Below are 27,905 nucleotides of genomic sequence, written 5' to 3'. Positions count from 1 at the left end.
GTACCTGACAGAAATTCCAGGTCAGGGACAGGGTTTGGGATGTGCTCAGTGTGGTTTTCTGGGCTCTGTGAACCCTGAATTTCTGTGTGTGCCTACTGCAGATCTCTCATCCCATCCTCACTGATGGAATTCATCCCATTCTTCCCAGAAAAGGTGCTCAGGCCTTGGCAGGGGCTGCCCAGGGGGGTTTGGAGTGCCCATCCCTGCAGGTGGCCAGGGAATGTCTGGATGTGGCACTCAGGGCTGGGGACAAGGTGGGTGATGATTCAGGCACAGGTGGGACTTGATAGTCCTGAAGTGCTTCTCCAATTTCAGTGCTCCTGGGATTTTGAAGTGATGCCTTCCAAGAAAAGGTTCTAATAAATTGTATTAAGTATTCTTTTCATGCTGTGGTAACTTTTACACTGAGGTAACCTAAGAACAACGGAGAGTTTGACTTTAAGTGGGGATTTAGCAAGTAGATCCCCTAAAAATGGAGAATGGTCTTCATGTGAAAAGTTTTGTGTAGTTATATATTGATGAAATCAGGTTTTGAACTTAGCACTGTGCATTGTTTGCAGGTATTCCCTAAAACTTGGTGCTTCTCTCATAGCCCTGTGTTAAAACAGAAGGAACTAAAGGCACTTCAGATTTTGACTGTGTTTTAATTTTGGAGCTGCATGTGCATGGGAGAGTTCCAAATAGCTTGTGAAAGCTTCAGTTTAAACTTCATTAATTACTTGAAATGGTGATGAGGTTTTTTAGTGGTTGTTACTTTAAACAAAAAAAAAAAAACAAAAACCCAAACACACAAAGCAAAAAAAACCTCCCACCCTCCCTAAAAAAATCACAAGAAAAGCCCATAAAACCCTCACAAAAACCTGTGTTCTGTGCTGCTTTTTGGGAAATGCTTTGGGATCCAGGTGTCCCAGAACATGTCAGGAATTCAGGTTCCACAGCTGCTCCCTGCTGCTGTGTCTCAGGTTCTGGTAGAACCCTGCCAGCAGATTGCTGAGCAGGCTCCTGGTAGGAAAAAGAGGCACAAACCAACCCCTGGCAAACCCTCCCTGCTCGATGGGAAAGTTTTTAATAAGGCAAGAGGAGTAATTAATCCACAGAGCTGCTTTGAAGAAGTTTCCAAACGAATCCTCCTTGTGATGGCAGGAAAATCATTTCCCCAAATCACAATCTCTACATTTCCACCTGTGGCTGTTTGGTGGAACAAGAACCAAGCTGAGGGATTTATTTCCCATCCCCAGAGGATGAGAATTGAGCATTTTCCTGCTGCCTTCTCTTTCTCCCCAGCCCATTCCTGGAGCATTTCCACCTGTGATTATTGAGTGGAACAAGATGCAAGCTGAGGGATTTGTTTCCCATCCCCAGAGAATCAGAATTAGGCATTTTCCTGCTGCCTTCAGTGCAGCCCATTCCTGGAACCTGAATTCCTGACATTTTCTGGGACAAGAAATCCCAAAGCATTTCCCAAAAAGCAGCACAGAACACAGGTTTTTGTGATCTTGTGGATTTTTTGGGTTTTTTTTGAGGGGAGTGGGAGGTTTTTTTGCTTTGTGTGTTTGTTTGGTATTTTTGTTTAAAGCAAGAACCACTAAAGAAAGCTCATCACCATTTCAGGTAATTAATGAAGTTTAAACTGAAGCTTTCACAAGCTATTTGAAACTCTCCCACACACATTCAGCTCCAAAATTATAACACAGTCAAAATCTAAAGTGCTTTTAGATCATTCTGTTTTAACACAGGGCCATGATGTTTCCACCTGTGGCTGTTTGGTGGAACAAGGAGCGAACGGAGGGATTTATTTCCCATCCCCAGAGGATCAGAACTGGGCATTTTTCTCCTGTCTTCTCTTTCTCCCCAGCCCATTCCTGCAGCATTTCCACCTGTGATTATTGAGTAGAACAAGAAACAAGCTGAGGGATTTATTTCCCATCCCCAGAGAATCAGAATTAGGCATTTTTCTGCTGCCTTTTCTTTCTCCCTAGCCCATTCCTGGAGTGTTTCCACCTGTAGCTCTTGAGTAGAACAAGAAGCAAGCTGAGGGATTTATTTCCTATCCCCAGAGAGTCAGAACTGGGCATTTTCCTGCTGCCTTCTCTTTCTCCCCAGCCCCTTCCCGGAGCGTTCTGCCGAGGCAGGACAGGAACATTTTCCATCCGTGGAATGGGAGCTGCATGGAATTACTGCCAGTGGAAACTATGCTGCAAGAGGCTGAGCTGCTCAGCTCAGCTGCATTTTCCATGCTCCCGGTAATTAGCAGAGGGAAGCTGACTAATTACTGACGTCACCTCTTTCCAGTCCCGCTTACATTTTGTTCCCAAGCATGCGGGACTGCGCTCAGGAATTCGCTGTCACCCACAGGATGCTCTGAGAGCCTTTTGTCACCAGGGGCTGGGCTGGCTTTGCTTTATAAACGCCGGGAGCAGCAGCCAGGGCTCCTGAGCAGCCGGGATCCCGGCCCCAAAATGCATTTCCGTAATTTCCACTACAGCTTCGGCTCGCTCATCGCCTGCCTGCCCGATGGGGAGCTCTTCACCCAGCCAGAAACGAGGGTAGGTTTTGGTTTTGGGGTTATTTCTTGGAGCTGCACTCCAGAGGTGCTGCTTGCATTTGGAAGGAAATTGCAGCTTGTCATAAAAGTCTTGGAGCTTGGGAGTCTGCAGCAGGCTGCTCTGATGGGAATGATTCCAGCTCTGGGAATTATTCAATTTTACCTCTGTGTGGTTGGGAAAATGATCTCAGGTTTCCCTCCAGACTTCTTAGATTGTGTGGTGTATTCTGAATTTTCAGCAAATATTTAATCAGTTCTGGAATGGGGGTGTTTAACAGAGCCTGGATGTGGCACTGGGGGCCAGGCTTTGGCTGAGCTCTTGGGGCTGGGCTGGGCTCCATGGGCTGGAAGGTCTCTCCCAACCCAGGGATTCTGGGATTCTGTAATTCTGATTTTAGAGAAAAGGGCACGACACAACTTCTGAGCTCCTGCATGTTGGGATTTCAAACTTCCCATCAAGAATCTTCCTAATTAAATATTCTTAATAATTCGTTATGAAATATTTTGTATCAGAGATTTTATTTCGCTGCAATGGGTTTTTGGAAGCAGAGGTTGATTTTCATAGAACACATGCAATAAATAAGTAAATAAATTACTAAATAAAACAGCAGCCTCAGTTTGTGTGGGAGTTCAGAGCTGCTCCATGCTGCTGTTCCTTTACTAATTCTGGTAGCAAGATCCACAAATTTACAATCCATATGATACTTCTCCTGGGATTTTTTTTTTCCTGGTAAAACTATAAGAAATCCTCTTGGGTCTGTATTTAGCTGATTTGCAATAGAAAATAAATAATAATGTAAATATAAAACAATATAAAACATTTATCAGTCCTGATACAGTGAGCTGTTACTGCTAAGATACCTTAAGGACAAAAATAACTTTTTTTTTTTTAGTATCATAGTAATAAAGTGATATTTCTGACCTCTATCATCACACATTTAAATAAATAATAATAATAACAATAAAACAACCCAGATCTCTCTGTCTTTAAATACAGAATGGGAACTTGGAAATGCAGTTTTTGGGTGTATTTTCCATGGTTCCAGCTCAGCTTTGAGATATTCCAAAGGTGTATTTTGAGGTATCCCAAACACCAGCTCTGTGTGGGGAGGGTCCTGCTCCTGTGAAGAAGTTGGAGAAGCAGCTCTGATTTTAAAATCTCTTTGGAATAGAATGATTTTATACCCAGCTGTGGTGAGTGAGTGAAGTGGAGCTTCTCAGGGAGGAAAACGAAATTCTGAATTAATTTCTGCCTTCTTACGTAATGTCCCTGCTTTTTTCCCTACTAATTCAAAATATTGTAGTAAAAAACCCTCAATGGAATAATGTTTATTATGGCTCTACCCTGAGTTTCTAGGAAGCTTTTAGGGAGAGAAAATACCTGGAAATTCCTCCAATTTGAATCCATTGGAATAAAACACTTGGGAAGGACCTGGCAGCTCCAGAGCCTCCTCTTGTGTCTCTCTTGGCCTGGAATCCTGCAGGGAGAGTGGAAACACTTTCCATAAATGAAATTAAACGTAGCAGGAAGGCAGGAGATGTTCATGGACTTCATTCTTTGTGCTGAGTCCCTGAAGAAAATCACATTTAGCTTGAAAATCAGGATTTTTTCATGTTTCTCTATTAAAACTTGTGCTGGTTCCATTGAAATTTGCACATTTGGGCAAAGGCTTGGCAGAGTTTTTTGTCAAGGTTTTTTGGGTATTAATTTTCTGAGAAACATTTCAATATCTTCTGTAGCTAAATTGGAGTGTTTTGTCCAACATTAATTTCAGGTAATAATATAATGAGTGATAATATCACTTATTAATAATCTATTTTAATGATACAGTGAAATCAGGGATAAGGTAGAAAACTTCATAGTAGAAAGAAAAAGGAAAATAAATGAAGCTGCTGCAATAATGAATATTCAAGAGTGGTAATTTGCCCTTATCAGTAACTTCTCATTTAAATTAATTTCTTTATCAGTGTTCAGTGCTGATTTTCTCCTCTGCTCTTCTCTCCAGGCCAAATTTGAATCCCTGTTCCGACCCTACGACAGGGACCTCACCTTTCAGTATTTTAAGAGCTTCAAAAGAGTGAGAATCAACTTCAGCAACCCCTTGTCTGCAGCAGATGCCAGGATCCAGCTGGACAAGACAGAATTCCTTGGAAAAGAGCTCAAACTCTATTTTGCTCAGGTAAAAAAAAGCTTGTTGGCATTATCCCATGGGGGATTAAAGCTTTCCTTGTTCTGACTCCCATAAATCCTCCAGCTGATGTGGAGGATTTATTTTTCCAAGCTGGTGTTTGGAAAACCCCAGTTTTGGGGTTAAATTTTGGGTTTGGGATAAAGATGGGAATTTTTGGAATTTAACCCTTTTTCGTACATTTGGTTTTGTGCATGTTTCTTCCTGGTCTTCTCAAGTAATTTGCTTTCTTTTCTAGAGTTTCTCCCAAATTTCTGGAAATCTGGGAATTGCTTCAAATATTTATAAACTCAGCATCCCAGAATTCCTTCATGGTCATTTTTTGTTTTGAGAATCCAGGGTTGTTCCAGAGCTCCCCACATTTGGAGGCTGTTGATATTTTCCATTTTTTTGGATAACCTTGGATGGGAATGAGAACATTCCAAGAATTTAAAGGGATGGGGGAGGCTGGGTGGGCTCTGCCAGCACCCAGGGAGTCCCTGGGGGATTGAAAGTGTGGAGCTGCACATTCCAGACTTGGAGCTGCACATTCCAAGCTCTGGAGCTGCACATTCCAGGCTCTCCCTGCCCATCCCAGTCTTGGGGATCTCCCCCAGAGCAGCTCTGGATCTCTCTGCTTCTGCCCAAACTCGGGCTCTGGCAATCAGGCTGCTTTTCCAGCTGCTTTTCCAGCTGCTTTTCCGTCTGAAAATTGAGTGGGAAAACAAATCCAGAAGTTTTGGACACCCCCCATGATCCAGGTTATTTTTTTCCCTGCTGGAATTCCCTCCACTCCCACTTTGGGGATGACTCCCAGCACCATCTGTCACGGGGCCTTAGAGCCCTGTCCTGCTGGAGGTTTGGAAGGGCAGGGGTTTGATTTTTAGGGAAGAGGATCCCGGTGGAATTTCCCTCGGAGCTGTGTCCTGGCTGGTGCTGCCACCCTGAGTGCCGGGCAGGGCACGACAGCCCCGGGATGTGGGGATGCAGGAATGCAGGGAGGAAAGGATGCAGGCATGCAGGGATGTGGGGATTCAGGGATGCAGGCATTCAGGGATGAAAGGATGCAGGGTTGCAATTATTCAGGGATTTGGGGATGCAGGGATTCAGGGGTGCAAGGATTCAGGGATGCAGGAATTGAGGGATGTAGAGATTCAGGAATTGAGGAATGCAGGGGTGCAAGCAGGCAGGGGTGCAGGAATGCAGGGATGGAGGCATTCAGGGATGCAGGGATTCAGGCATGCAGGGGTGCAGGCATTCAGGGATACAGGAATTGAGGGATTCAGGCATTCAGGCATGCAGGAATTCAGGGATGCAGGAATTCAGGGATGCAGGCATTCAGGGATGAAAGTATGCAGTTATGCAGGGATTCAGGGGTGCAAGGATTCAGGGATGCAGGAATTGAGGGATACAGGGGTGCAGGGATGCAGGGCTCAGTGATGCAGGCATTGAGGGATGCAGGGATTCAGGCATGCAGGAATTGAGGGATCCAGGCATGCAGGGGTGCAGGCATTCAGGGATGCAGGAATTGAGGGATTCAGGGGTGCAGGGATGAAAAGATGCAGGGATTCAGGGATGCAGTTGTGCAGAGATGCAGGCATTCAGGAATATAGGAATTGAGGGATGCAGGCATTCAGGAATACAGGAATTGAGGGATGCAGGAATTGAGGGAGACAGGCATTCAGAGATGCAAGGAAGAAAGAATGCAGGGGTGCAGCGATGCAGGAATTGAGGGATGCAGGAATTGAGGGATGCAGGGATGCAGGAATTGAGGGTTGCAGGCATGCAGGGATGCAGGGTTGCAGGCAGTCAGGGATGCAGGAATTGAGGGATGCAGGCATTCAGGCATGCAGGAATTCAGGGATGCAGGAATTCAGGGATGCAGGCATTCAGGGATGCAGGAATTGAGGGTTTCAGGCATTCAGGGATGCAGGCATTCAGGCATGCAGGGATGCAGGAATTCAGGGATGCAGGCATTCAGGGACACCATGGGCTCATCTGCTTTCTCCTGCAGACTTTGCACATCGGGAGCTCCCACCTGGCCCCCCCAAATCCAGACAAGCAGTTCCTGATCTCCCCTCCTGCCTCTCCTCCTGTGGACTGGAAACAAGTGGAGGATGCCACTCCAGTCATTAACTACGACCTTTTATATGCAATCTCCAAGCTAGGACCAGGTAAGGAGGTGGGAAAGCAGAATTTTGGTTGAGGAAAACACTCAAAACTTCCTGGGTTTCTAAAAGTTTTCCAAGAAATTTTTATTTCTGTTTATTTTTTCTTTCTATTTATATTTTGTTTCTGTTTATTTTTCTTTCTATTTATATTTTAGTTCTATTTAATTTTATTTCCATTTATATTTTAGTTCTATTTATATTTTGGTTTTATTTTTATTTAGTCTTATTTATATTTTGTTTCTGTTTATTTTTCTTTCTATTTATATTTTAGTTCTATTTAATTTTATTTCCGTTTATATTTTATTTCTACTTATATTTTGGTTTTATTTTTATTTATTCTTATTTATATTTTTATTTCTGTTTATTTTTCTATTTATATTTTAGTTCTATTTATATTTTAGTTCTATTTTTTAATTTATATTTTATATCTATTTATATTTATTCCTATTTATTTTTATTTCTGTTTATATTTTCTTTCTATATTTATTTTCTATTTCTATTTATTTTATTAATTTCTAATTCTATTTCTATTTTGTTTTACTTTATATTTTATATTTCTTTTTATTTCTATTTATTTTTATTTCTGTTTTCCTCAGAGGAGGAAACTGCTACTGAGTGTAGGAGGAACTATCAGTATGAAACTAAAATTCCTTGGAATTTAAGAGGGATAAATTCCTGCCGCTCCTTTCCCCAGTGATTATTGATCTCATCCTTTGATTTCCTTTTTCTCCCATATTTTATACAACTTATCCATGAAAATTGGATATGCAAATTAATCTTTCCTTTAATCCAGACCAAATTTAACCTCTTTGGGGCTGTATTATTAATTTTAGGGGAGAGAAAAATTTAATAACATTAAAGAGAATTAAATTATTCTTATTATATGAGAATAATTATTCTCATTAATAAGATCAAAGAGAATGAAAACTGTGTCAGATTCATTTTACTGGTGGATTTTTAAAATTCCTGTTCACCTCCAAACTTAGGGAATTGTAAAGGCTGGAGAAAAGGGCAGACACAACTTCTGAGCTCCTGCATGTTGGGATTTCAAACTTCCCATCAAGAATCCTCCTAATTAAATATTCCAAATAATTCATTATGAAATAATGAGATTTTATTTCCCTGCGGTGGATTTTGGAAGCAGAGGTTGTTTTTGATGGAACACTTGGAATAAATAAGTTAAAAAATGAATAAATGAATAAATAACACAGCAGCCTCAGTTTGTGTGGGAGTTCAGAGCTGCTCCATGCTGCTGTTCCTTTGCTCCAAGTTTTCCTTCCAAATTTTAGGAAAACCAAAAAGAAACTTTAAAACAAATATTTTAGGCCTTTCCAAGCATTAAAAATTGGTCATTTTCCCCTGTTACTGAGCATTTCCTATGGAATTTTCCTACCTAAAAACTCCATTAAAGAGTCACCATGTCCCATTTCCTAAGGAATTATCCCACCTAAAACCCCCGTTAAAAATTCACCATATCACATTTCCTAAGGAATTTTCCCCCCCTGCAAAATCACCATGTCACATTTCCTAAAAAACCCCATTGAAAAGTCACCATGTCACATTTCCTAAAAAAAACCCATTAAAAATTCACCATATTTTCCAAAAAAACCCATAGAAACCCATAGAAAATTTAACATGTCACATTTCCTAAAAAAACCCATTAAAAATTCACCATATTACATTTTCTAAAAAAACCCATAAAAAAATTCACCATGTCACATTTCCTAAAGAATTTTCTTCCCTGAAAAATCACCATGTCACATTTCCTCAGGAATTTCCCTGCCTAAAAACCCCATTGAAAATTCGCTGTATCACATTTCCTAAAAAACCCCATTAAAAAGTCACCGTGTCCCATTTCCTAAGGAGTTTTCTTCCCTGAAAAATCACCGTGTCATGTTTCCTAAAACAAACAATTAAAAATTCACCATGTCCCATTTCCTCAGGAATTTCCTTGCCTAAAAACCCCATTAAAGAGTCACCATGTCCCATTTCCTAAAGAATTTTCCCCCCTAAAACCCCATTAAAAATTCCCCAGGTCACATTTCCTATGGAATTTCGCCCCCTGAAAAATCACCATGTCACATTTCCTAAGGAATTCCCCACCTGAAATGCCCATTAAAAAGCCCCCAGGTGTCCTTTCCTCAGGAATTCCCCCCCTAAATCCCTCATGGAAAAGCCCCCAGGTGACTTTTACTCAGGAATTCCCCCCCTAAATCCCCCATTAAAAAGCCCCCAGGTGCCCTTTCCTTTCCTCTCCTAAAAACCCCATGGAAAAGCCCCCAGGTGAATTTTCCTCAGGACTTCCCCACCTAAAAACCCCATTAAAAAAATCACCATATCCCATTTCCTCAGGAATTCCCCCCCTAAAACCCCCATGGAAAAGCCCCCAGGCGCCCTTTCCTCAGGAATTCCCCACCATGGAAAAGCCCCAGGTGACCTTTCCTCAGGAATTCCCCCCTAAAAACCCCCTGGAAAAGCCCCCAGGTGAATTTTCCTCAGGACTTCCCCTCCATGGAAAAGCCCCAGGTGCCCTTTCCTCAGGAATTCCCCCCCTAAATCCCCCATTAAAAAGCCCCCAGGTGCCCTTTCCTTTCCTCTCCTAAAAACCCCATGGAAAAGCCCCCAGGTGAATTTTCCTCAGGACTTCCCCACCTAAAAACCCCATTAAAAAAATCACAATATCCCATTTCCTCAGGAATCCCCCCCCTAAACCCCCCATGGAAAAGCCCCCAGGTGCCCTTTCCTCAGGAATTCCCTCCTAAATCCCTCATGGAAAAGCCCCCAGGTGACTTTTACTCAGGAATTCCCCCCCTAAATCCCCCATTAAAAAGCCCCTAGGTGCCCTTTGCCCAGGAATTCTCCACCATGAAAAAGCCCCAGGTGACCTTTCCTCAGGAATTCCCCTCCATGGAAAAGCCCCCAAGTGACCCAGGTGCCCTTTCCTCAGGAATTCCCTCCTAAATCCCTCATGGAAAAGCCCCCAGGTGACTTTTACTCAGGAATTCCCCCCCTAAATCCCCCATTAAAAAGCCCCTAGGTGCCCTTTGCCCAGGAATTCTCCACCATGAAAAAGCCCCAGGTGACCTTTCCTCAGGAATTCCCTCTCTAAAACCTCCATGGAAAAGTCCCCAGGTGACCTTTCCTCCGGAATTCTCCCCCTAAAAACCCCATTAAAGACTCACCATGCCCCTTTTCCTCAGGACTTCCCCACCTAAAAACCCCATTAAAAAATCACCATATCCCATTTCCTCAGGAATTCCCCCCCTAAAACCCCCCTGGAGAAGCCCCCAGCTGCCCTTTCCTCAGGAATTCCCATTTTTCCCTCCCCAGGGGACAAGTACGAGCTGCACGCGGCCACGGCCACCACGCCCAGCGTGGTCGTGCACGTGTGCGAGAGCGACCCGGAGGGCGAGGCCGAGGAGGAGCCCAAGAAACCCAAACCCAAAATCATCCAGACCCGCCGGCCCGACTACACCCCCGCCCCCCTGAGCTGAGCCCAGCCCAGCTGCTGCTTCTTCCAGAGGAAATCCACAATTCCAGGGGTTTTCCCAAGGATTTGCAGTGGAAACCAGCCCAGCTGTGGTGGCCCAGCTGCAGCCGCGGGAGGAGAATTCCAGGTTTGCTCCAGATGAAAGAATTCCCTGCTCAGTTTGGAGTGTTGATCCATGCGCTGAGTGAATTCCCAGATGTTGGGAACAAAGGATGGGAGAAGGGGGCATTTTGGGACATAACAGGACAAACTGGGCTTATTCTGGGGGAAAATTCCTTGTTGTGACACCCCTGATGGGTGTTTGGAAAACCTTGGGATGACAGGGTTGGAGAGATGATGGGAATTTTGGGAATTTAACCCTTTTTCTTACACTAGGTTTTGTGCATGTTTCTTCTTGGTCTTCTCAAGTAATTTGCTTTCTTTTCTAGAGTTTCTCCCAAGTTTCTGGAAATGTGGGAATTGTTTCAAAGTATTTATAAACTCAGCATCCCAGAATTCCTCCTGGATGTGTACATACATGATATATTTATATTTGGTTTTATTGGCACTCGTTTTCCAGCAGGATCCAATTCCTCCAGCACCTGCTTTTGGTGCTCTGGAAGTTGTGCTTTTAAAATTTTAACCTTTGGAATTCCTGCAGAGAGTTTTGGAAAAAAGGAATGGAAAAACGTGCAATAGGAGAGTTGTTGGAAAACATGGATTTTAAATTATTTAAGTTCAGGTAATTTATACCTCCAGTAGGATTTGTTTGGAGTTTTGACTCAAGGGGGGGAAAAAGGACTCAGATAATGCTGATGGTGCATATTCAGAGCAGGGGGATTTTTCCAGTGAAAAAAAAAAAAAACTATGGAGAAACTTGAATCTGCAATTTTGGTGAGTAAAGATTTCATTGGGATTGGAAAATTCCACCCAGGAAGCAGTGAGGAGAGCTGGAGTGCCTTTTCCTTGTCCATTCCTACTCCAAGCTGCACACTTGGATCTTTTTCTACTGGTTTTGGATATCCAAAAATCCAAACTTTCTGAGCTTTGCTTCCAAACTCAGCTGGGATGAAATGCTTAATGCCAAGGAATGCTGATTTAAGCCCTGGGAATATGTGGGAGAAGCTTTAGGGCTTTTTTATGGCAGTGTTTAAAGGCTCCTAAATGCAAATTTTAAAGAAGAAAAATGGCAGAAATATTTTAATACTGTGTTTTAAACTGGAGATCCTCACCTTGAAACAGGGTTCAGGATTTTTTTGGAGGAGACAGGAATTGCTATCCATAAAAAATACCACTTGGGGTCTTGGAAAAGGGATGTTTTTAGGAATCAAACTCTGGCTCTCTCCTGGTGTGCTCTTGCCACAGTTGGTCTGAGAAGAGATTGAAGCAAATGTTGACTGAAATTCCTGGTTGACACCTTGATTTTTTAAATAATACTTGTTTTAAAGAGAGTGGAGCCATTCCAGGTGCAGGGAGACAGGGAATGCCTGGAATTCTTGACTGGAACAGAAATGTGGGCCTAGAGACCAGGAATATACTGAATTTCTTGCTCTAGCTTGGATTGTTATTCCCTGGGAAGTGGAGCAAAGCCTGGTTCTGGTGTCTGAGTGGCCCTGGCTCCGTGGGAGCTGGTGAGAAGAGCTGATTCCATGGACTGCTGCAGCTGGACACCCAGGAAAATCAGATTATTTTGGGTTACCCTCAGCTGGCTCCACGTGCTGCATTCAACACCCAAAATAAAGGAATTAATAGAGAAAAACTTTGTAGGTTTGCCACAACTGCCTTGAAGCCTTTCCAAGACTTTTCCATGTTTCTCAAACGACTGCTGGACTTTGTGTCTCACCACATTCAGTTCAAAGCATTGGGAATAATTCCTGTCCTGTCCTTTTTCCATGAAAAATCCAAGCATGACTTTGGCAGTAGAAACCCAGGTGGCTGCTGCTGTGTTCCCTCCAAAAGCAGAGCTGCTTTTCAGTTCAAACCATCAATAAATCTGATTTTTGCCATTTTAATACCTGACCCCTGCCTGAGGTGGGAACCATGGAAATCTTGGAATGCTCTCAGTGTGTTCCTGGTTGGATCTGCCACCTCCTGTCCTCATGACTCCAGTGTGCTGCTTGCTTTTTCTGGTTATTTTTGTAATGTTCCAATGGATGCTTAGTTGGTATTTTATACACTTGTATAGCACGGGGCAGATTGAAATTAAAATATTTTATTGTCTTATTGTAAATGTCCTGGTGTTTTCTGCACAGAACCACTCAAATTTCAGCACCAAAATGGGAATTTTCAGCTTCCAAAGGGGCAGAATGTTGTGCCAGGCCCTCATAAATGATGCCTTGAAAAGGTTTCCAGCCTTCAGAGAATTGCATGACCTCCACATGGGAGAATCTGCTCATGAATAAAATCCAGTGAGGATGTTCCAGTGAAAACCTGATTCTTCTGAGCCTCAAGTTCCTAATAGAGGTGTCAGCATCTTCTGCTCCAGAATAATCCCTGTGCATTGATAATACATGAAATATTTCTATTTAAATGAATAATTTGGGTTTTTTCCAGAGAGGCTCTGGATTCCCCATCCCTGGAAGTGTCCAGGGTCAGGCTGGACAGGGCTTGGAGCAGCCTGGGATGGTGGAAGATGGAATGAGATGAGCTCTAAGGTCCCTCCATCCCAAACCATTCCATGATCCCATGGTTTTTGAAGCTCCTGGAATACAGAAAATACATCAGTATTAAATGGCTTTACCTGATAACTTCAAGTCCTTTTGTTACAAAATGAATTAAGGGAAACCATGAAGGTTTTGCCATGGGAAGGAATGGCAGTCCTGTGATGGCAGAAAGGAATTTCTGGTGCCCAATTAAAGCCCTTCCTCATTAAAGAGGTGAAGGCAACGACCTCGAAAGGACCAAAGTTGGTTTTTAATCAGTTTTGTTTCCCAGAGCAGCCCCAAGTGTGGAAACTTTGCTGTTTGACACTGGATCAGTGCAGCAGAAGGTTCTTCTTCAGTCCAGACTTGCCAGGAGTGGGGAAGGAATGAACTCCAGAGCTCTGCAGCCACTTGAACAATTTTTGAACTATCTCTGAACAATTCCAGCAGGGATTTTGCCCGTGGCATCATCACCTGCCTGCTCAAGTTCTGCTTCTGGCTTGTCCTGGGGAACACAAGTTCTTCCTTTTTGCTTTTATCCTGCCTTGGCCAGCACACTTCAGAAACATTTTCCAGGGAATTATTCCCTGCTAATGCTTTTAATAATTCATCATTGGATCTGAAAAAATAAAACGATGATGAAGATATTCCCCAAGACAGTGGTGAAGAACATTTTGATACTGAGCTTTCAGATAATCCCACATTTTCAGTGTTACAAGGAGTGAGGCAGGAACACAGAGGTGACTCCAAGGACAGGATGGAGCTGGCAGGGCTGGATTTATCTTCCCTGACAAAATTCCCATTGATAACAGGGAACTGTCCCATTCCAGACTTTGTCATGTTGAGAGTGTGCGTGTTTTCCTGCCAGGAATTCCTTTTGTTTGGAGTCCCTTTGGAAATGGCTGGAAAACACATCCTGGGAGGAGCAGCTGGGGGGGTTTGGAATGGACAAGAGGAGGCTCAGGGGGACCTCACTGCTCCCCAAAACTCAGGGACAGGGAAAGGAGGAGAGGAAAGGGGCTGGAATTGCACCAGGGCAGGCTCAGGTTGGAGATTGGGAAAGAAAAATTCCCTTCACTGGAATGAGCTCAGGGCACAGGGCTTGTCCAGGTGGCTCTGGAATATCCCAGGGAGGAGACCCCAGGGCTGGCACTGCCCAGGGCAGAAGTTGGGATTCCTGGACATCAGTCTCTGCCCATTCCTCTTATTCCACAGCTTGGCACCACTAGGAAGAGCCTGGTGCATCCTCTTGACACCCTGCTGGATGCCCAGGGCTAGAGATCAAAGCTTCCTGACACCACTGAAGATAAACCGAGTTAATCATTTTCCTTTGTGGAAGTTTCTGAAAGGAATTTCTTTCTTCATGCCCCTCTTAAAATCCGTGGGATGTTTGGGTCCGAGCTGCCCAGGGAGGTTTGGGATCACTGTGTCCAGGAGGAGTCTGGATGTCTCCTTGGGGTGATGCTGGGTGGCACTGGGTGCTCCTGAAGGGCTCTTCCCACCTGGAAAATCTGGGATTAGAGCTTTAAAGCAGGACTAAATGGCTGAATCTGAGGGATTTCCAGAGGCACGAGGAGGTGCCCATAGGTGGAGCTAAATATCCAACAATGGCTTTATCCTGAATAAACCCAGCTCCAGTAAAACTCAGCTTCCAGCTCTGGCTCCCGTCCCCACAGCAGATGTTGGAAAAGATCTTTGACATCCCTGCCAGCCCTCAGCATTCCATGATTTTATGATCCCACCTTTCCCAAACTGCTGTTTTGCATTTCTCTTTGTAAATCTCTTTGCTTTGAAGGAGCACGTGGGGCCACCCACAGCGAAAAGTGGCTGGTTCCAGATGGAAAAGGTAAATTTTGGGTGCCACTTGTGCCTCTGTAGAAGTGATCCTGTTCCCCAGGGTGTGTGGGATTTCCAGACAGTTCATCCAAGTGATTCCCTGGTGGGAATCACTGTCAGGCTGGTGGGAAGAGCCTGGAGGAGACTCCTGGGAGAGCTCAGAGCCTGAAGGGGGCTCTGAAAAGGAGGGAGAGGGGTTTTTACATGGGCAGAGAGAGAAGTTGGGATTCCTGGACATCAGTCTCTGCCCATTCCTCTTATTCCACAGCTTGGCACCACTAGGAAGAGCCTGGTGCATCCTCTTGACACCCTGCTGGATGCCCAGGGCTAGAGATCAAAGCTTCCTGACACCACTGAAGATAAACCGAGTTAATCATTTTCCTTTGTGGAAGTTTCTGAAAGGAATTTCTTTCTTCATGCCCCTCTTAAAATCCGTGGGATGTTTGGGTCCGAGCTGCCCAGGGAGGTTTGGGATCACTGTGTCCAGGAGGAGTCTGGATGTCTCCTTGGGGTGATGCTGGGTGGCACTGGGTGCTCCTGAAGGGCTCTTCCCACCTGGAAAATCTGGGATTAGAGCTTTAAAGCAGGACTAAATGGCTGAATCTGAGGGATTTCCAGAGGCACGAGGAGGTGCCCATAGGTGGAGCTAAATATCCAACAATGGCTTTATCCTGAATAAAACCAGCTCCAGTAAAACTCAGCTTCCAGCTCTGGCTCCCGTCCCCACAGCAGATGTTGGAAAAGATCTTTGACATCCCTGCCAGCCCTCAGCATTCCATGATTTTATGATCCCACCTTTCCCAAACTGCTGTTTTGCATTTCTCTTTGTAAATCTCTTTGCTTTGAAGGAGCACGTGGGGCCACCCACAGCGAAAAGTGGCTGGTTCCAGATGGAAAAGGTAAATTTTGGGTGCCACTTGTGCCTCTGTAGAAGTGATCCTGATCCCCAGGGTGTGTGGGATTTTCATCCAAGTGATTCCCTGGTGGGAGTCACTGTCAGGCTGGTGGGAAGAGCCTGGAGGAGACTCCTGGGAGAGCTCAGAGCCTGAAGGGGGCTCTGAAAAGGAGGGAGAGGGGTTTTTACATGGGCAGAGAGTGCCAGGACACAGGGAATGGTTTTAAATTGAAGAAGGGCAGGGCTGGATGGGATTTTGGCAATGAGGAATTGTTCCCTGGCAGGGTGGGCAGGGGCTGGGATGGAATTCCCAGAGCAGCTGGGGCTGCCCCTGGATCCCTGGCAGTGCCCAAGGCCAGGCTGGACACTGGGGCTGGAGCAGCCTGGCACAGGGGAAGGTGTCCCTGCCTGTGGGACATGAAAATGATCCTTAAAATCCCTTCCAGCCCAATTCTGGGATTCTCTTAAGTGCCTTTAATAGCAGCATGGGGTTTTTTTACCTTTTCTAGGAGCTGAACTGTGGTGGGTTGAGCCTCTGTAAGTAAAGTAATGATCCATTTATTGATGTTACTCGAGTGGGAAACTGCAGGACTTGCCATAAAAAACAGCTTTTCCTCCTCAGCAACACAACCCTCCCCAAAACTGTGCCAGTGCCTTCCCTGGAAGGCTGTGGGAGCCTGGATGGCTCCACGTGCTGCCAAGGCATGGAAAGTCCTTGCTGAATGCCTCTCCCACACAGCCCAATTTGGCAGAGGGATTACCATGTGCTGCACCTGCTTTTTAATCTGCTGGACCATTTCTGGCTGCTCAGGCTGTCTCCTGAATCAGCAGGAGCTGCTGGGACGTGCAGGAATGCTGGGCTGGGAGCTGCCACAGCACCACTGCCCTGTCATTAAAGCCATGGCAGAGCTTCCTTCTGGAGAGAGCTCCGAGGGCTGAGCTCCTGCAGAAGGGAGGGTTACTCAGCAAATTGCTTGGGGTGGTTTTTAATTAGGATTTTAATGTAATGTGAGGTTTTTTGGTGTTGTCTGAGACTTCAGAGTGAAGAGCTGGGGCTCATCCAAACAGATTCCAGACTTTCCTCGTGGGTACAGCAGCCCTGTGTTCCTTCTGGAAGATTCCTTGAGGAAACAGCCTCAGGCTGGGCCAGGGCAGGCTCAGCTGGGACAGCAGCAGGAATTTGCCCATGGAAAGGGTGCTCAGGCCTTGGCAGGGGCTGCCCAGGGAGCTTTGCAGTGCCCATCCCTGCAGGTGTCCCCTGGGGGTGGCACTGAGTGCTCTGGGCTGGGGACAAGGTGGCCATGGGGCACAGCTGGCACTGCCTGGGCTGGCAGGGCTGTGCCAGCCCCAGGGATTTGGGGATTCTGTGATCCCAGAAACACAGGATGGGACACCTTGGGCAGTGCCTTGTTCAGCCAGAGCCACCTTACACAGACTGGGAATACAATCCGGAAAATATGGATCTGGAAATGCAGATTTTTCCCTGCAGTTTTTCTTCCTCTCTTAACAATTTAAACTCCTTCCCAGTGTCCTTCACCACAACTGCCCCGTTTCCCTCCAGCCAGGACACTCCCTGTGCTGCCAGGCAGCAGCTCTGACCTTCAGTGTGAGAACACGAGGATCCTGCAGTTCCCTCCCCCAGGAATTCTGTTCCCTGTGCATGCTCCTTGCATCCTCCACCTGCTCTCAGGGGTTCACACAGAGCCTCTCAAATACACATTTGAGAAATGACTGGACTGGACAGAACTTTCCTTGCAGCTTCTTGAGTTCCCTGCTTGTTTCTGCAGCTCCTGAGGTCAGGAAGAGCAGCTGAGGAAGCGTTGGAATGGGAGAGATTATTCCAAAGGGGGCTGGAGGAGCAGGAGGGAAGGACTAATTGAACACTATGATTAATTGTCCACCAAAACTCACAGTGATGCTTTTGTTGGCAAACCTCAGGCTCCAGAAAAAATCTGTCTCCAGAGCTGCAGTGTGGGCAGAGACACTCGGCTGTGGGAGACACAGATGCCAGGAAGGACAAATCCCTGAGCACCAGTGGGGTGGCACAGGCACAACCCCAATCCATGGCTCGGCTCCCTGGCACAGGGAAAGCTCTCAGAGCTTTACCAGAACACTTTGGACATGAAATCCAACTGGAAATCCATTTCTGTACCCCAGAGCAGCCAGGATTGATGTGAGTTCTGGGAAGTCCTTTCTGGTGGCAGTGAGTCGAACAGGGACAGAGTGGGCAGCACTGCCAGCGTGTCCTGGGCACTGAAAGCCTTCATTTGTCCTGCTGAGTCCCCAGGGCTGCTCCAGCCCGGCCCAGCCTGCCTGCTGGGCACCAGGAGGGGCACACAGGGGCTGGATTTGCTCCATTCCCACTCCCTGCATCCCAAGGACACTCCAGGGAGCGGCCGCCTCCTGCCCAGGGGGGATTTGGTGTTTTGGTGCCGTTACCCAAGCTGAGCATCAGTCACCACAAACCCCAGTGCTGGCACTGCAAAATCCTGGATCTGGGGAATGCCAGACTCCTGATGATCCCAGCCTGGCTGCCACCAGGGCTCTGCCCTCTGCAGGTGCTGCTGCCTTTGCTTCCAAACATCTCCATTTCCCATGGGATGAGTGGCTGCCAGAGGGAGCAGCAAAGTCCTGGGGCTCCTTCAGGCCCTGCAAGGCCACCCTGAGCTCAGCCCAAAGCTTCTCCTGTGCAGCTGAACAATCCCAGCTGTGCCAGCCTTTCCTGCCAGCAGAGCTGCTCCATCCCTCTGCTCATCCTGGAGCCTCCTCTGGGCTCTCTGCAGCAGCTCCAGCTCCTCCCTGAGCTGGGTTCCAGGGTCCCTGGGCATGGGCAGCCCCAGGAATGGGGCAGGATCCATGTTTGGAGTCCCTGTTTTCTAAACCCACACATTCACTGGGTTCCTGCCTCAGTTTATTGCGTGTCATCAATCAAAGTGAAATGCCAGGGGATTTTTCTTTGGGAGACAGAACAGAAGCCTTTTGTGCTGGGTTTGCTGTGGGTGGAGCTGGGGAGGAAGCAATCCTCCTCCTTTTGAACTGCAGAAAACTCCCCAATTATTTGCACTGACTTTGCCCTGAGTGCATTTGCTTTGTTGGCCAGTGGCTGTTTGGGGCATGGAGGGAAATCCTGGCACACCTTGAAAGGAAAAGCAGCCTTGGTTGGACACACCTGGCCAGGGGTGGCTGCTGGAGGCCTGGCCCAGCCACCACAGGCTGGATCTGTGCTCTCCAGAGTGCTGTTGGGAGGTCACAGAGGTGCAGAATGGGTATTACAGGATATTTTTCCCTGGCAGAGTGGTCAGGCCTTGGGATGAGCTCCCCAGGGAGGTGCTGGAGTCTCTGGGAGTGTTCAGGATGTGGCCCTTGGGATGATGCTGGTGGTGCTGGGGGATTTTCAAGGTCTCTTCCAACCCTGATGATTCTTTGGCCCTGTAAAAGCCACATTTGCAGATAATTTGGTTTTGATCTCAGTTTCTAAAAAAATAAACAATGCCAAACCCAACCCATTCTGTGATCCAAACCCACTGCAGAATTTGGATGTTGCAGCTTTAATTAAATGGAAGTGTTGATTCCTTGATTATTTCAGGTTTGTTTCTTGGTATTTTAAGCAGGTTTGTGTCCTGGCTTATTGACTGGTGTGATGAGCAGCACCCAGGTCATGGACACCTCTGCAAGGCTGGACAGGGATTGGAACAGCCTGGCAGAGTGGAAAGTGTCCCTGCCCATGGCAGGGCTGGAATGGGATGGCATTTAAGGTCCCTCTCACACCAAACATGAATTTTTGGGTGAGATTCAAAAGAAAAAATTCCTATGGAACGTTTTTATGTTGTGTGGAAAAATAAGGAGTTAATTTTGAACTTCAAGTGCAGTGGAGCAAACTTTTCCAGCCACTGCCTTGCCCTAGAAAGCCTCACTCTGAGGGACACCTCTCTTTGACTCTTTCCAAGAGGCTCCCTCATCCCCCCACAATTAAATCACAGCTGTCAACGTGTTTAATTAATTTGCCATCAGAAGCTTTATTACATGTAGTGAAGGATGGAAGCAGTGAAGATGTTAAAGCTCAGCTTTGCTGGGGCAGAGCTGTGTGGAGGAGAATTCCAAACAAACCCCAGCTCCCAGCCCCTCATCATTCCCAGTGCTCCTCACTTCCAGAGCATTCCCGTGATGTCACAGGTGGTTAAAGCTCCTAAATGGATAAAAATCCCACTTATTGTTTTCACTTTGGGTTAAAAGGTGATGCCCTGCTGAGCTTTTTAATGGGAGTGGAGCTGGTCATAACAGCAGGATAAAAAAATCCCTTTGGTGAGCTCTGCTGGATGGTCAAAGTGCTGCATGAATGGGCTGTGGTTAATGGATGGCGTTTGGAAATGAAACTTTGCAAACAAAAGGAATAATGTGCTGGATCTGGCAGAGGGGTTGATCAACAGGAATGCACTTTTTCCACTTCCTTGTGTGGAACAAACAAAGGAGGTTTAAAATTAGTAAATCCTTTAGTCATGGCATTAGGAATGGCATGGTGGGGTGATCACGGAGTTATGGAATGGCTGAGTTGGAAGGGACCTTCAGGATCACCCAGTGCCACCCTGCCATGGCAGGGACACCTCCCACTGTCCCAGGCTGCTCCAGCCTCAGTGTCCAGCCTGGAACTGAACATTCCAGGGATCCCAGCTGCTCTGTGCCAGGGCCTTTCCACCTTCACAGACAAGATTGCTTCCCAGTTTCTAATCCAAAACTACTCTCAGCTGGGACAGCAGCAGGAATTTGCCCATGGAAAGGGTGCTCAGGCCTTGGCAGGGGCTGCCCAGGGAGCTTTGCAGTGCCCATCCCTGCAGGTGTCCCCTGGGGGTGGCACTGAGTGCTCTGGGCTGGGGACAAGGTGGCCATGGGGCACAGCTGGCACTGCCTGGGCTGGGAGGGCTGTGCCAGCACCAGGGATTTGGGAATTCTGCAAAATCCAATGGGTTTTGTAGCAGTTTGGGATTTCCATGAAAGATCCTCTCTCCCACGGTAAATTTGAGTGTTCCAAAGTGTCTCTGGGTGGGTCTGAAGCTGTTTGCACCCTCAGCCTTTCCTTCACCTGCACCCTGTTCTCTGAGGGTGTTTCCTTTTCAGTCAGGAGGCAGCAGAGGGTTGGGAATTTTTAGAAGGAGGGAGCCAGAGTAGTTCATTAAAACATCTCAGAAATTAAGTCCAACTCTTTCACAAACCTTGTCATTAAGGTCAGCTCATCCCTTTCTTGTGCTGGTGTAACCCCTGGATTGTGACTGAGGCAACAAACCCAGGATGGGCAACACCAGAGGCTTTTTCAGTCCTGACTGAGATGCTGAGCAGGATTCAGCCTTTCCTGCTGGCCAGGGAAGAAGGAGAATCCTGAGTTTAGCACCAGTCCCTTACTGAAAGCAGGAGGAATTTGTGGCAGCCTGGCTTAAGGAGGGACAGTTTCACTCCTACCTGACCTATTGTTTTGAGAGGGAGGGAACTCAAAAAAACTGGGATGACTTGTTTGCCCAGAAGGAAAAGAAATGCCTGAAGTAAGGAAAATATAAGGGGTGAGAGGAAAAAGTACCTGTGTGGATAAATGTGCACCTGAGAAGTGCAGGGCAAGGGCAGGAGCAGAGCAGGAAGGACCTGGGTGAGATTCAGGGCTGGGGAATGGGCTGGGAAGGACTTTGGGGGCTGTGCCTGGTCCTGTCCATCCACAGCATCCATGTGGGCACAGAATTCCAGACAGCTTTGGCTTGGGAGGACCTCAAATCCCACCCAGAGCCACGGCAGGGACACCTTCCCCTGTGCCAGGCTGCTCCAGCCCCAGTGTCCAGCCTGGCCTTGGGCACTGCCAGGGATCCAGGGGCAGCCCCAGCTGCTCTGGGAATTCCATCCCAGCCCCTGCCCACCCTGCCAGGGAACAATTCCTCCCTAATATTAAATTCCTTCTCCTGTCATTTCATCTCCTTGTAAAAAGTCCCTCTCCAGCCCTCCTGAAGCCCCTTCAGGTACTGGAAATCTTCTGTAAATTCCCCCTGGAGCTCTGATGATCCATAACATTTCCAGTAGAGCCCTAAACCCCAGCCCCTCCCTATACTGTCCATTTTTTTCTTGTCAGATGTAAAAGAAAGAAAGGAAAACACATTTATCACTCATGCAAAGTGCAGCAGAAAGCTCAGGAGAAGGAAGGAGCTCTGAAGTTCAGAGAGCTTAGAAAGGCTGTGGTTGCCCCATTCTTGGAAGTGTCCCAGCCCCAGGACAGGGCTTGGAGCAGCCTGGGACAGTGGAAGGTGTCCCTGTCCATGGCAGGACATGAATGGATGTGGATGAGATGAATTTTAAGTTAAAAATTTCGCTTTGAGCAGTGCCAGGATGTTGGCAGGGGCAGCTGCAGCCTCGGGCACCTCGGGGAGCTCTGGCTCTGTCCCTCCTCAGATGCTGAGGGCAGATGATCACTCCAAAATCAATTTATTATCAGCATCAGCACTTCCTCCACCTCTCACACGCCCCAGCTCTGAGAGTTTTTAGTGAAGCAGGAGCTGAGCAGGAGCAGCCTTTGGGCAGTGCTGGGCTCAGCCTTGGAGGTCTCCTCCAGCCTCAGTGGTCCTGGGAAGTTCCACCTGGAGAAGGAAGGGAAGGATTTGCCTGGAAGAAGGACTTGGTGTTCTCCTCCTCAGCCAGGTAAGGATTTCAAAGCTGAGTGGATTTGCACAAGCTCAGCCCACACAGGTGAGCAGAGAGGCCACATAAACACTGCCCTGACCCCTTGTGCTAACCTGGGAATGGCCATGGAATCCCAGCATGGACTGGGATGGGAGGGAGCCTACAGCCCATCCAGTGCCACCCCTGCCATGTGGACACCTTCCAAAAGTCCAGGAGAAGCTGTGGCTGTCTCATCCCTGGAAGTGTCCAAGGCCAGGCCGGAACAAGCTGAGATAGTGGAAATCCTGCCCATGAAATTGGATGATCCTAAAGGTCCATCCCAACCCAAACCTTTCCCATTTCCATGGCCTGGCTCCTCTGCTGCTGCTCAGGAAGGGATTTTGGGAGCAATTCCAGCAGTTCTGGCTCTGGCTGGAGACCATGAATGAGGTTTGACTTCAGTCACACCACACTTGGAATGAATTTGCTCCTTCTAACATGGTTGAATCCATGGAAAATTGGGCTAAGGAGGGATGAGCAGCTCAGGACAGAGCAAATCTGTTCTTACACAAATCCACACCAGCTCTCCAGTGAAGGCTGCAGGGGTGTAGCACATCCAGGAGAACTCCTGACCCTCTCACTCCACTGGGGATCAGTGGAGCAGGAGCTGAGACTCCTGAGCTTTGGGAAGGGTGGGAATTGGGAATCAGCTGCTGCTGCCCCCATCTGTGTGCTCTCAGGGAAAAACCAGCCCAGCAGGAAGACACACAGGGGCTGCCTGGAGAGAAAAGCTTATCTGGGCCTCACACCATAACACAGGCACTTCTAAAGAAGAGGAAATGAGATAAAGAAATCACTCAGGGCTGCTGCTGCCTCTGAAAAACTTCCTTGATAAGGGAGGCAAGGCTGGGGCTCACCTGCTCCAGGTGGCGTGGGCAGAAAGCTCAGCCCAGTTAAGACAAAGGCCTTTCCCAGTTTTGCTTCTCAGGACAGAAGTTCCCCTGCCCCTGCTCCCTCCCCAGTTAACAGAAATGCCTTTCCCAGTTTTGCTTCTCAGGACAGAAGTTCCCCTGCCCCTGTGATCTGCTCTTTCCCTGAACTGGGGGTATTTTTGAGGTCCTTCCTTGTGCATGGAGGAGCCTCCTCTCCTGACATTCCCCAGGGATTTGGTGCAAATTCCTGGGAGCTTGGAGGGGATGTTTGGACAGATCCTTTTTGCTGCACCATGGGGGAATCTTTCATTTTTCTAGCAGCACCACCATGAAAATTGGTTTCTGAGCATAAAACATCTCTGCTTCTCAGTGTGCTGGGAGGAGTTTCCCCATGGAAAGGGTGCTCAGGCCTTGGCAGGGGCTGCCCAGGGAGCTTTGCAGTGCCCATCCCTGCAGGTGTCCCCTGGGGGTGGCACTGAGTGCTCTGGGCTGGGGACAAGGTGGCCATGGGGCACAGCTGGCACTGCCTGGGCTGGGAGGGCTGTGCCTGCCCCAGGGATTTGGGGATCTGCAGATAAAAATGGGGGTACAAAATGCCCTCTGAGGTGGTTGGATTCTGTGGAGGAAAATCCAAAGATTCAATAATATTTTTGCTGAAGGATCAAAGGAGATCCACCAGGTCAGATCTTCAATACTTTAAATGCTGGGAGGATGAACCAAGCTCCAGGGATGTGGTGATTCAGGCTGGACACTGGGGGTGGAGCAGCCTGGGCCAGTGGAAGGCATCCCTGCCATGGCAGGGCTGGGACAAAATGATCTTTAAGGTCCTTCCAACCCAACCCATTCTGGGATTCTGTGTGCTCCTGGGATGTCTGTTTGTGCTTGGGATCCAGGGTCTCGCCTTCCTCCCTCGTCCTAGATCCCAGAGGGTTCTGCTCAGCCTGTGGGAGCTGATAACCCAAATAATCTCTCAGGGGATCCCAGAATCCCAGACTGGATTCGGTTGGCAGAGGCCTCCCTCGTCCTAGATCCCAGAGGGTTCTGCTCAGCCTGTGGGAGCTGATAACCCAAATAATCTCTCAGGGGATCCCAGAATCCCAGACTGGATTGGGTTGGCAGGGGCTCTAAATCCCACCCAGTGCCACCCCTGCCATGGCAGGGACACCTTCCCCTGTGCCAGGCTGCTCCAGCCCCAGTGTCCAGCCTGGCCTTGGGCACTGCCAGGGATCCAGGGGCAGCCCCAGCTGCTCTGGGCACCCTGTGCCAGTGGGGATGAGTTTGTGGCTCAGGGAGGAACCTTCCCAGGACCCTTGGGAACAATAAACTCCAGCTTTGGTCAGCACTAATCCAAATTTCCTGTGTCTGGTCATTAAAGCCGTGAGTGGTGATCGGTGGTGCCCCATCTGAATCATCCTCACCAAAATCAACTCTGCAGTCCCTGTGCCTCAGCTGAGGGCTCAGAGCTCCTGTGAAGGACAGGAATTCCATGGAATGGCATTCAGTGGCTCCGGGGGTTTGAAGCCTCTCCATCCAGCCCCTTCCAAAGCTGCAGCTGTCAGCACATCTTTCATTTAACACTGGGTTTTCGGGGTTTTTTTCCACTCTAAACTGCATTTCAGTGGCAGGCTGCAGAGTGCAGCCAGTTTTCCCAGCTGCAGGAAATCCCACAGCTCCCTGAGCTGCATCCCTGAGCTGTGGCCTCGCTGCTGCTGCCAAGGGAAGCTCTGGATCCTGGCACAGATGGTGCAAAGGGGGGAACCAGGTGCTCCAAACCCCTGTTTTTAGGGCTTTGGGGTGGTAATGAATTAATTAATTAATTGTATTAATGCTGGGATAGCAGCAGGTGGATTATGCCCCCCTCTTGGCCATCCTTTGTAGGGTGACTTGGAAAACCTCAATCCAAAATGATCTCTGCAGGGTTTGGGCTGGACTGGAGGTGCCATCCCCAGGGGCTGGCCAAGCCCTTGGGCAGCAGAGCTCTGTGATGGGGGGACAGGCTTGGGGTGGGGGATGGAGCTGCAGAAGGGCCTGGCCACCTCCTGTCCCCTGGGCTTGGCCAAGGGAGCAGAGCTGGGCCCAGCTTGTGGCACTGTGTGGCCACAAACCAAATTATTTCTGAATGAATTCTGAATTATTGAATGAATTCTGAATTATTTCTCCCTCCCTCTTGCTCAGGAGCCCAGAGAACTCTGCCAGGGAGGGTTTGTACAGCTCTGGTCCTTCCCCCTTGTTTTCAGGGGTTACCATGCCACAGAAAAAGACCTGGACAGAAACATGTTAGACCTCATCTATTCCTGTACAAGGGCCACAGCAGCAGCTTTTCAAGGAAAATGGGAATTCCATTGAAAGAATAAAGTGAATTTTAACTTTAAAGTTAAAGTTAAATACACTATAAAGTGTATTTAAACTTTAAAGTGTCTGCTCCCCATTCTTATTTCAGTGTTTCTTTCCTCAAAACAAAAAAAATGAGGCAAATTTAAAACCCAAAGGCTTCCAGGAATGCGGTTTCAAGAGATCTGCAAGCCCCTGTGCTGGGAAATGTCCTTTGTCACCTTCCAGAGAAAACTTCCTGAGGGATCCCATCACTCCACAGGTCGTCATTGACCTGGGGAAAATGAAATCTGTGGCTACTGACAGATCCAGGAGGGCAAAAAGGATTCCTACACCGAGTTGGAGCTTTTAAAAAATATATTAAATAATAATCTCCCAGTCACAGGCGCTCTCAAGTCCCCCCAAAGTCAAACAGAAGTGACAGATCTGCTCTGCTGGAGACACAACCTTGCCTGGGCTGGAGGTGACACTGGAGGGACTGGGAGGGGAGCGGGGCCCACAGACTCTGAGATCCCAGAGAATGAATCCTAAAATGGCATAAAAGGTTTGGAAAGGACCTTAAAGCTCATCCTGTTCCATGGCAGGGACACCTTCCACTGTGCCAGGCTGCTCCAGCCCCAGTGTCCAGCCTGGCCTTGGGCACTGCCAGGGATCCAGGGGCAGCCCCAGCTGCTCTGGGAATTCCATCCCAGCCCCTGCCCACCCTGCCAGGGAGGAAATTGTTCCTCATATCTGATCTAAACCTGTAATTTTTCAGTTGGAAGCCATTCCCTGTGTGCTGTCCCTGCATCCCCTGGAAATTGTCTCTCTCCAGGTTTCCTGGGGCTCCTTCAGGCCCTGCAAGGCCACCCTGAGCTCAGCCCAAAGCTTCTCCTGTGCAGCTGAACAATCCCAGCTGTGCCAGCCTTTCCTGCCAGCAGAGCTGCTCCATCCCTCTGCTCATCCTGGAGCCTCCTCTGGGCTCTCTGCAGCAGCTCCAGCTCCTCCCAGGGCTGGAATTCCCGAGCTGGCCCCAGCAGGGAGCTGGGATGTCACCAGGGCTCAGCAGAGCCCCCCTGTCCCCCTGTGTCCCGTGGGGTGGCAGGGTGACCCCACAGCTGGCTGGGGGACACCAGAGCCCTGCCCTGGGAGAAGGGGACAGGGAATGGCTGCAGTGCCCTCTTTGTGCCCGGCCTGCCCTGACAGCTCCCTGCCCTGGCACGGCCACCTCTGCCACCCCAGACCCTGTGCCACCCCAGACCCTTGCTCCTGTCCCACACCCCCTTCCCAGCATTCAGGGAAGAGGCAGGCTGGCCCGGGAAGTGCCAGGATCTGGTTTTGTCCCAGATTTCCCCCATGAGGAGGAAGCAGGGCCTGACTCTGCTGTCACTGACCCTCAAAACCCTCCTCCTCTTCCTCCTCTTCCTCCTCCTCCTCCTCCCTCATGGATCTCTCCTGGATCCAACACGCTGTGGCCACCCCAGAGGGAGCCTTTGCTGCCCTAACCCCATTTCTGAGCCTTCAGCATTGCTGATTTAACCCATTTATTTCATCAAATGCATTTATCCACAAGTGCACTTTCCCTAATCAGCCCCGGCCCGTCCTCCCACAGCTTTTCCTGGGGATGTTCCCGGGCTGGGTTAAACTCTGGGACACCCTTCAGTCATTTGGGAGATCACACACCCAGGCACGACATTCCTTCACATCCCAGGGTCTTGGTGGCCCTGCTTGGCCTCAAACTGGTGCCACTGGTCTGGGGAAGGGAATCTCCTCCCTGTGACTCCTCCTGAGCCTGGGCCACCCCTTCAGCTTCTCCCTCTTCCTGGTACCCCAGCTCCCGTGCCAGGCTTTAAAACTCACCCAGAAGGGGGAATTCCCTGGGGGCTGTGAAAAGAAGAGGATCAGATCCTGCTCCAGGCTTCCCAGGGGCAGGGGAGAACTGAACTGGGCTGCCCTGGAGAGGGGAAACTGGGCAGGCAGAAAAGAGATTTGGGCCAGCCTGGAAATGAATCCCACAGCCTGCTCCTTCTCTGAGAGGCAGCAGCAGCTCAGGCAAGGGAAGCAGGGGCTGCATCCTCACCCTGAGGAAAAATGGAATAAAGCTCTGGAAAAGTGAGCAGCTGAGATATTTTCATCCGTTTGTTGAATGCCTCCATCACCACCTCAATTCCTTTCCCCAGCTGCTGCCCAGGCAACAGCAGCTAGAAAAGAGTGTCATGCAAGGAGGGGCCATCCCATCCCATTATCCCATCCCATTGTCCCGTCCCATGCCATCCCATTATCCCATCCCATCCCATGCCATGCCATCCC

General features: G+C 48.3%; 1 protein-coding gene across 2 annotated transcripts in view; it reads left to right on the top strand.

Annotated features, from left to right (window-relative positions):
* The window catches only part of RCAN1 (regulator of calcineurin 1), a 40,005-nt gene extending 27,422 nt beyond the window's left edge, over positions 1 to 12,583 (top strand). The window contains exons 1-4 of one of the 2 annotated variants that reach the window (XM_041475852.1): positions 2,323 to 2,546; positions 4,552 to 4,725; positions 6,728 to 6,887; positions 10,215 to 12,583. In XM_041475852.1, the coding sequence (XP_041331786.1) occupies positions 2,460 to 2,546; positions 4,552 to 4,725; positions 6,728 to 6,887; positions 10,215 to 10,378 (585 nt within the window). In that variant the 5' untranslated portion in view covers positions 2,323 to 2,459 and the 3' untranslated portion in view covers positions 10,379 to 12,583. Of the gene's footprint in view, positions 1 to 2,322; positions 2,547 to 4,551; positions 4,726 to 6,727; positions 6,888 to 10,214 lie in introns of those variants that run through there. The other variant, XM_041475850.1, reaches the window with a different exon arrangement.
* Positions 12,584 to 27,905: the final 15,322 nt, after the last annotated feature.

The sequence above is a fragment of the Pyrgilauda ruficollis genome, unplaced genomic scaffold (genome assembly GCF_017590135.1).
Source record: "Pyrgilauda ruficollis isolate IOZ18807 unplaced genomic scaffold, ASM1759013v1 scaffold368, whole genome shotgun sequence".
Classification (NCBI taxonomy): Eukaryota; Metazoa; Chordata; class Aves; order Passeriformes; family Passeridae; genus Pyrgilauda; species Pyrgilauda ruficollis.
This window is presented reverse-complemented; position numbering and strand designations above follow the sequence as displayed.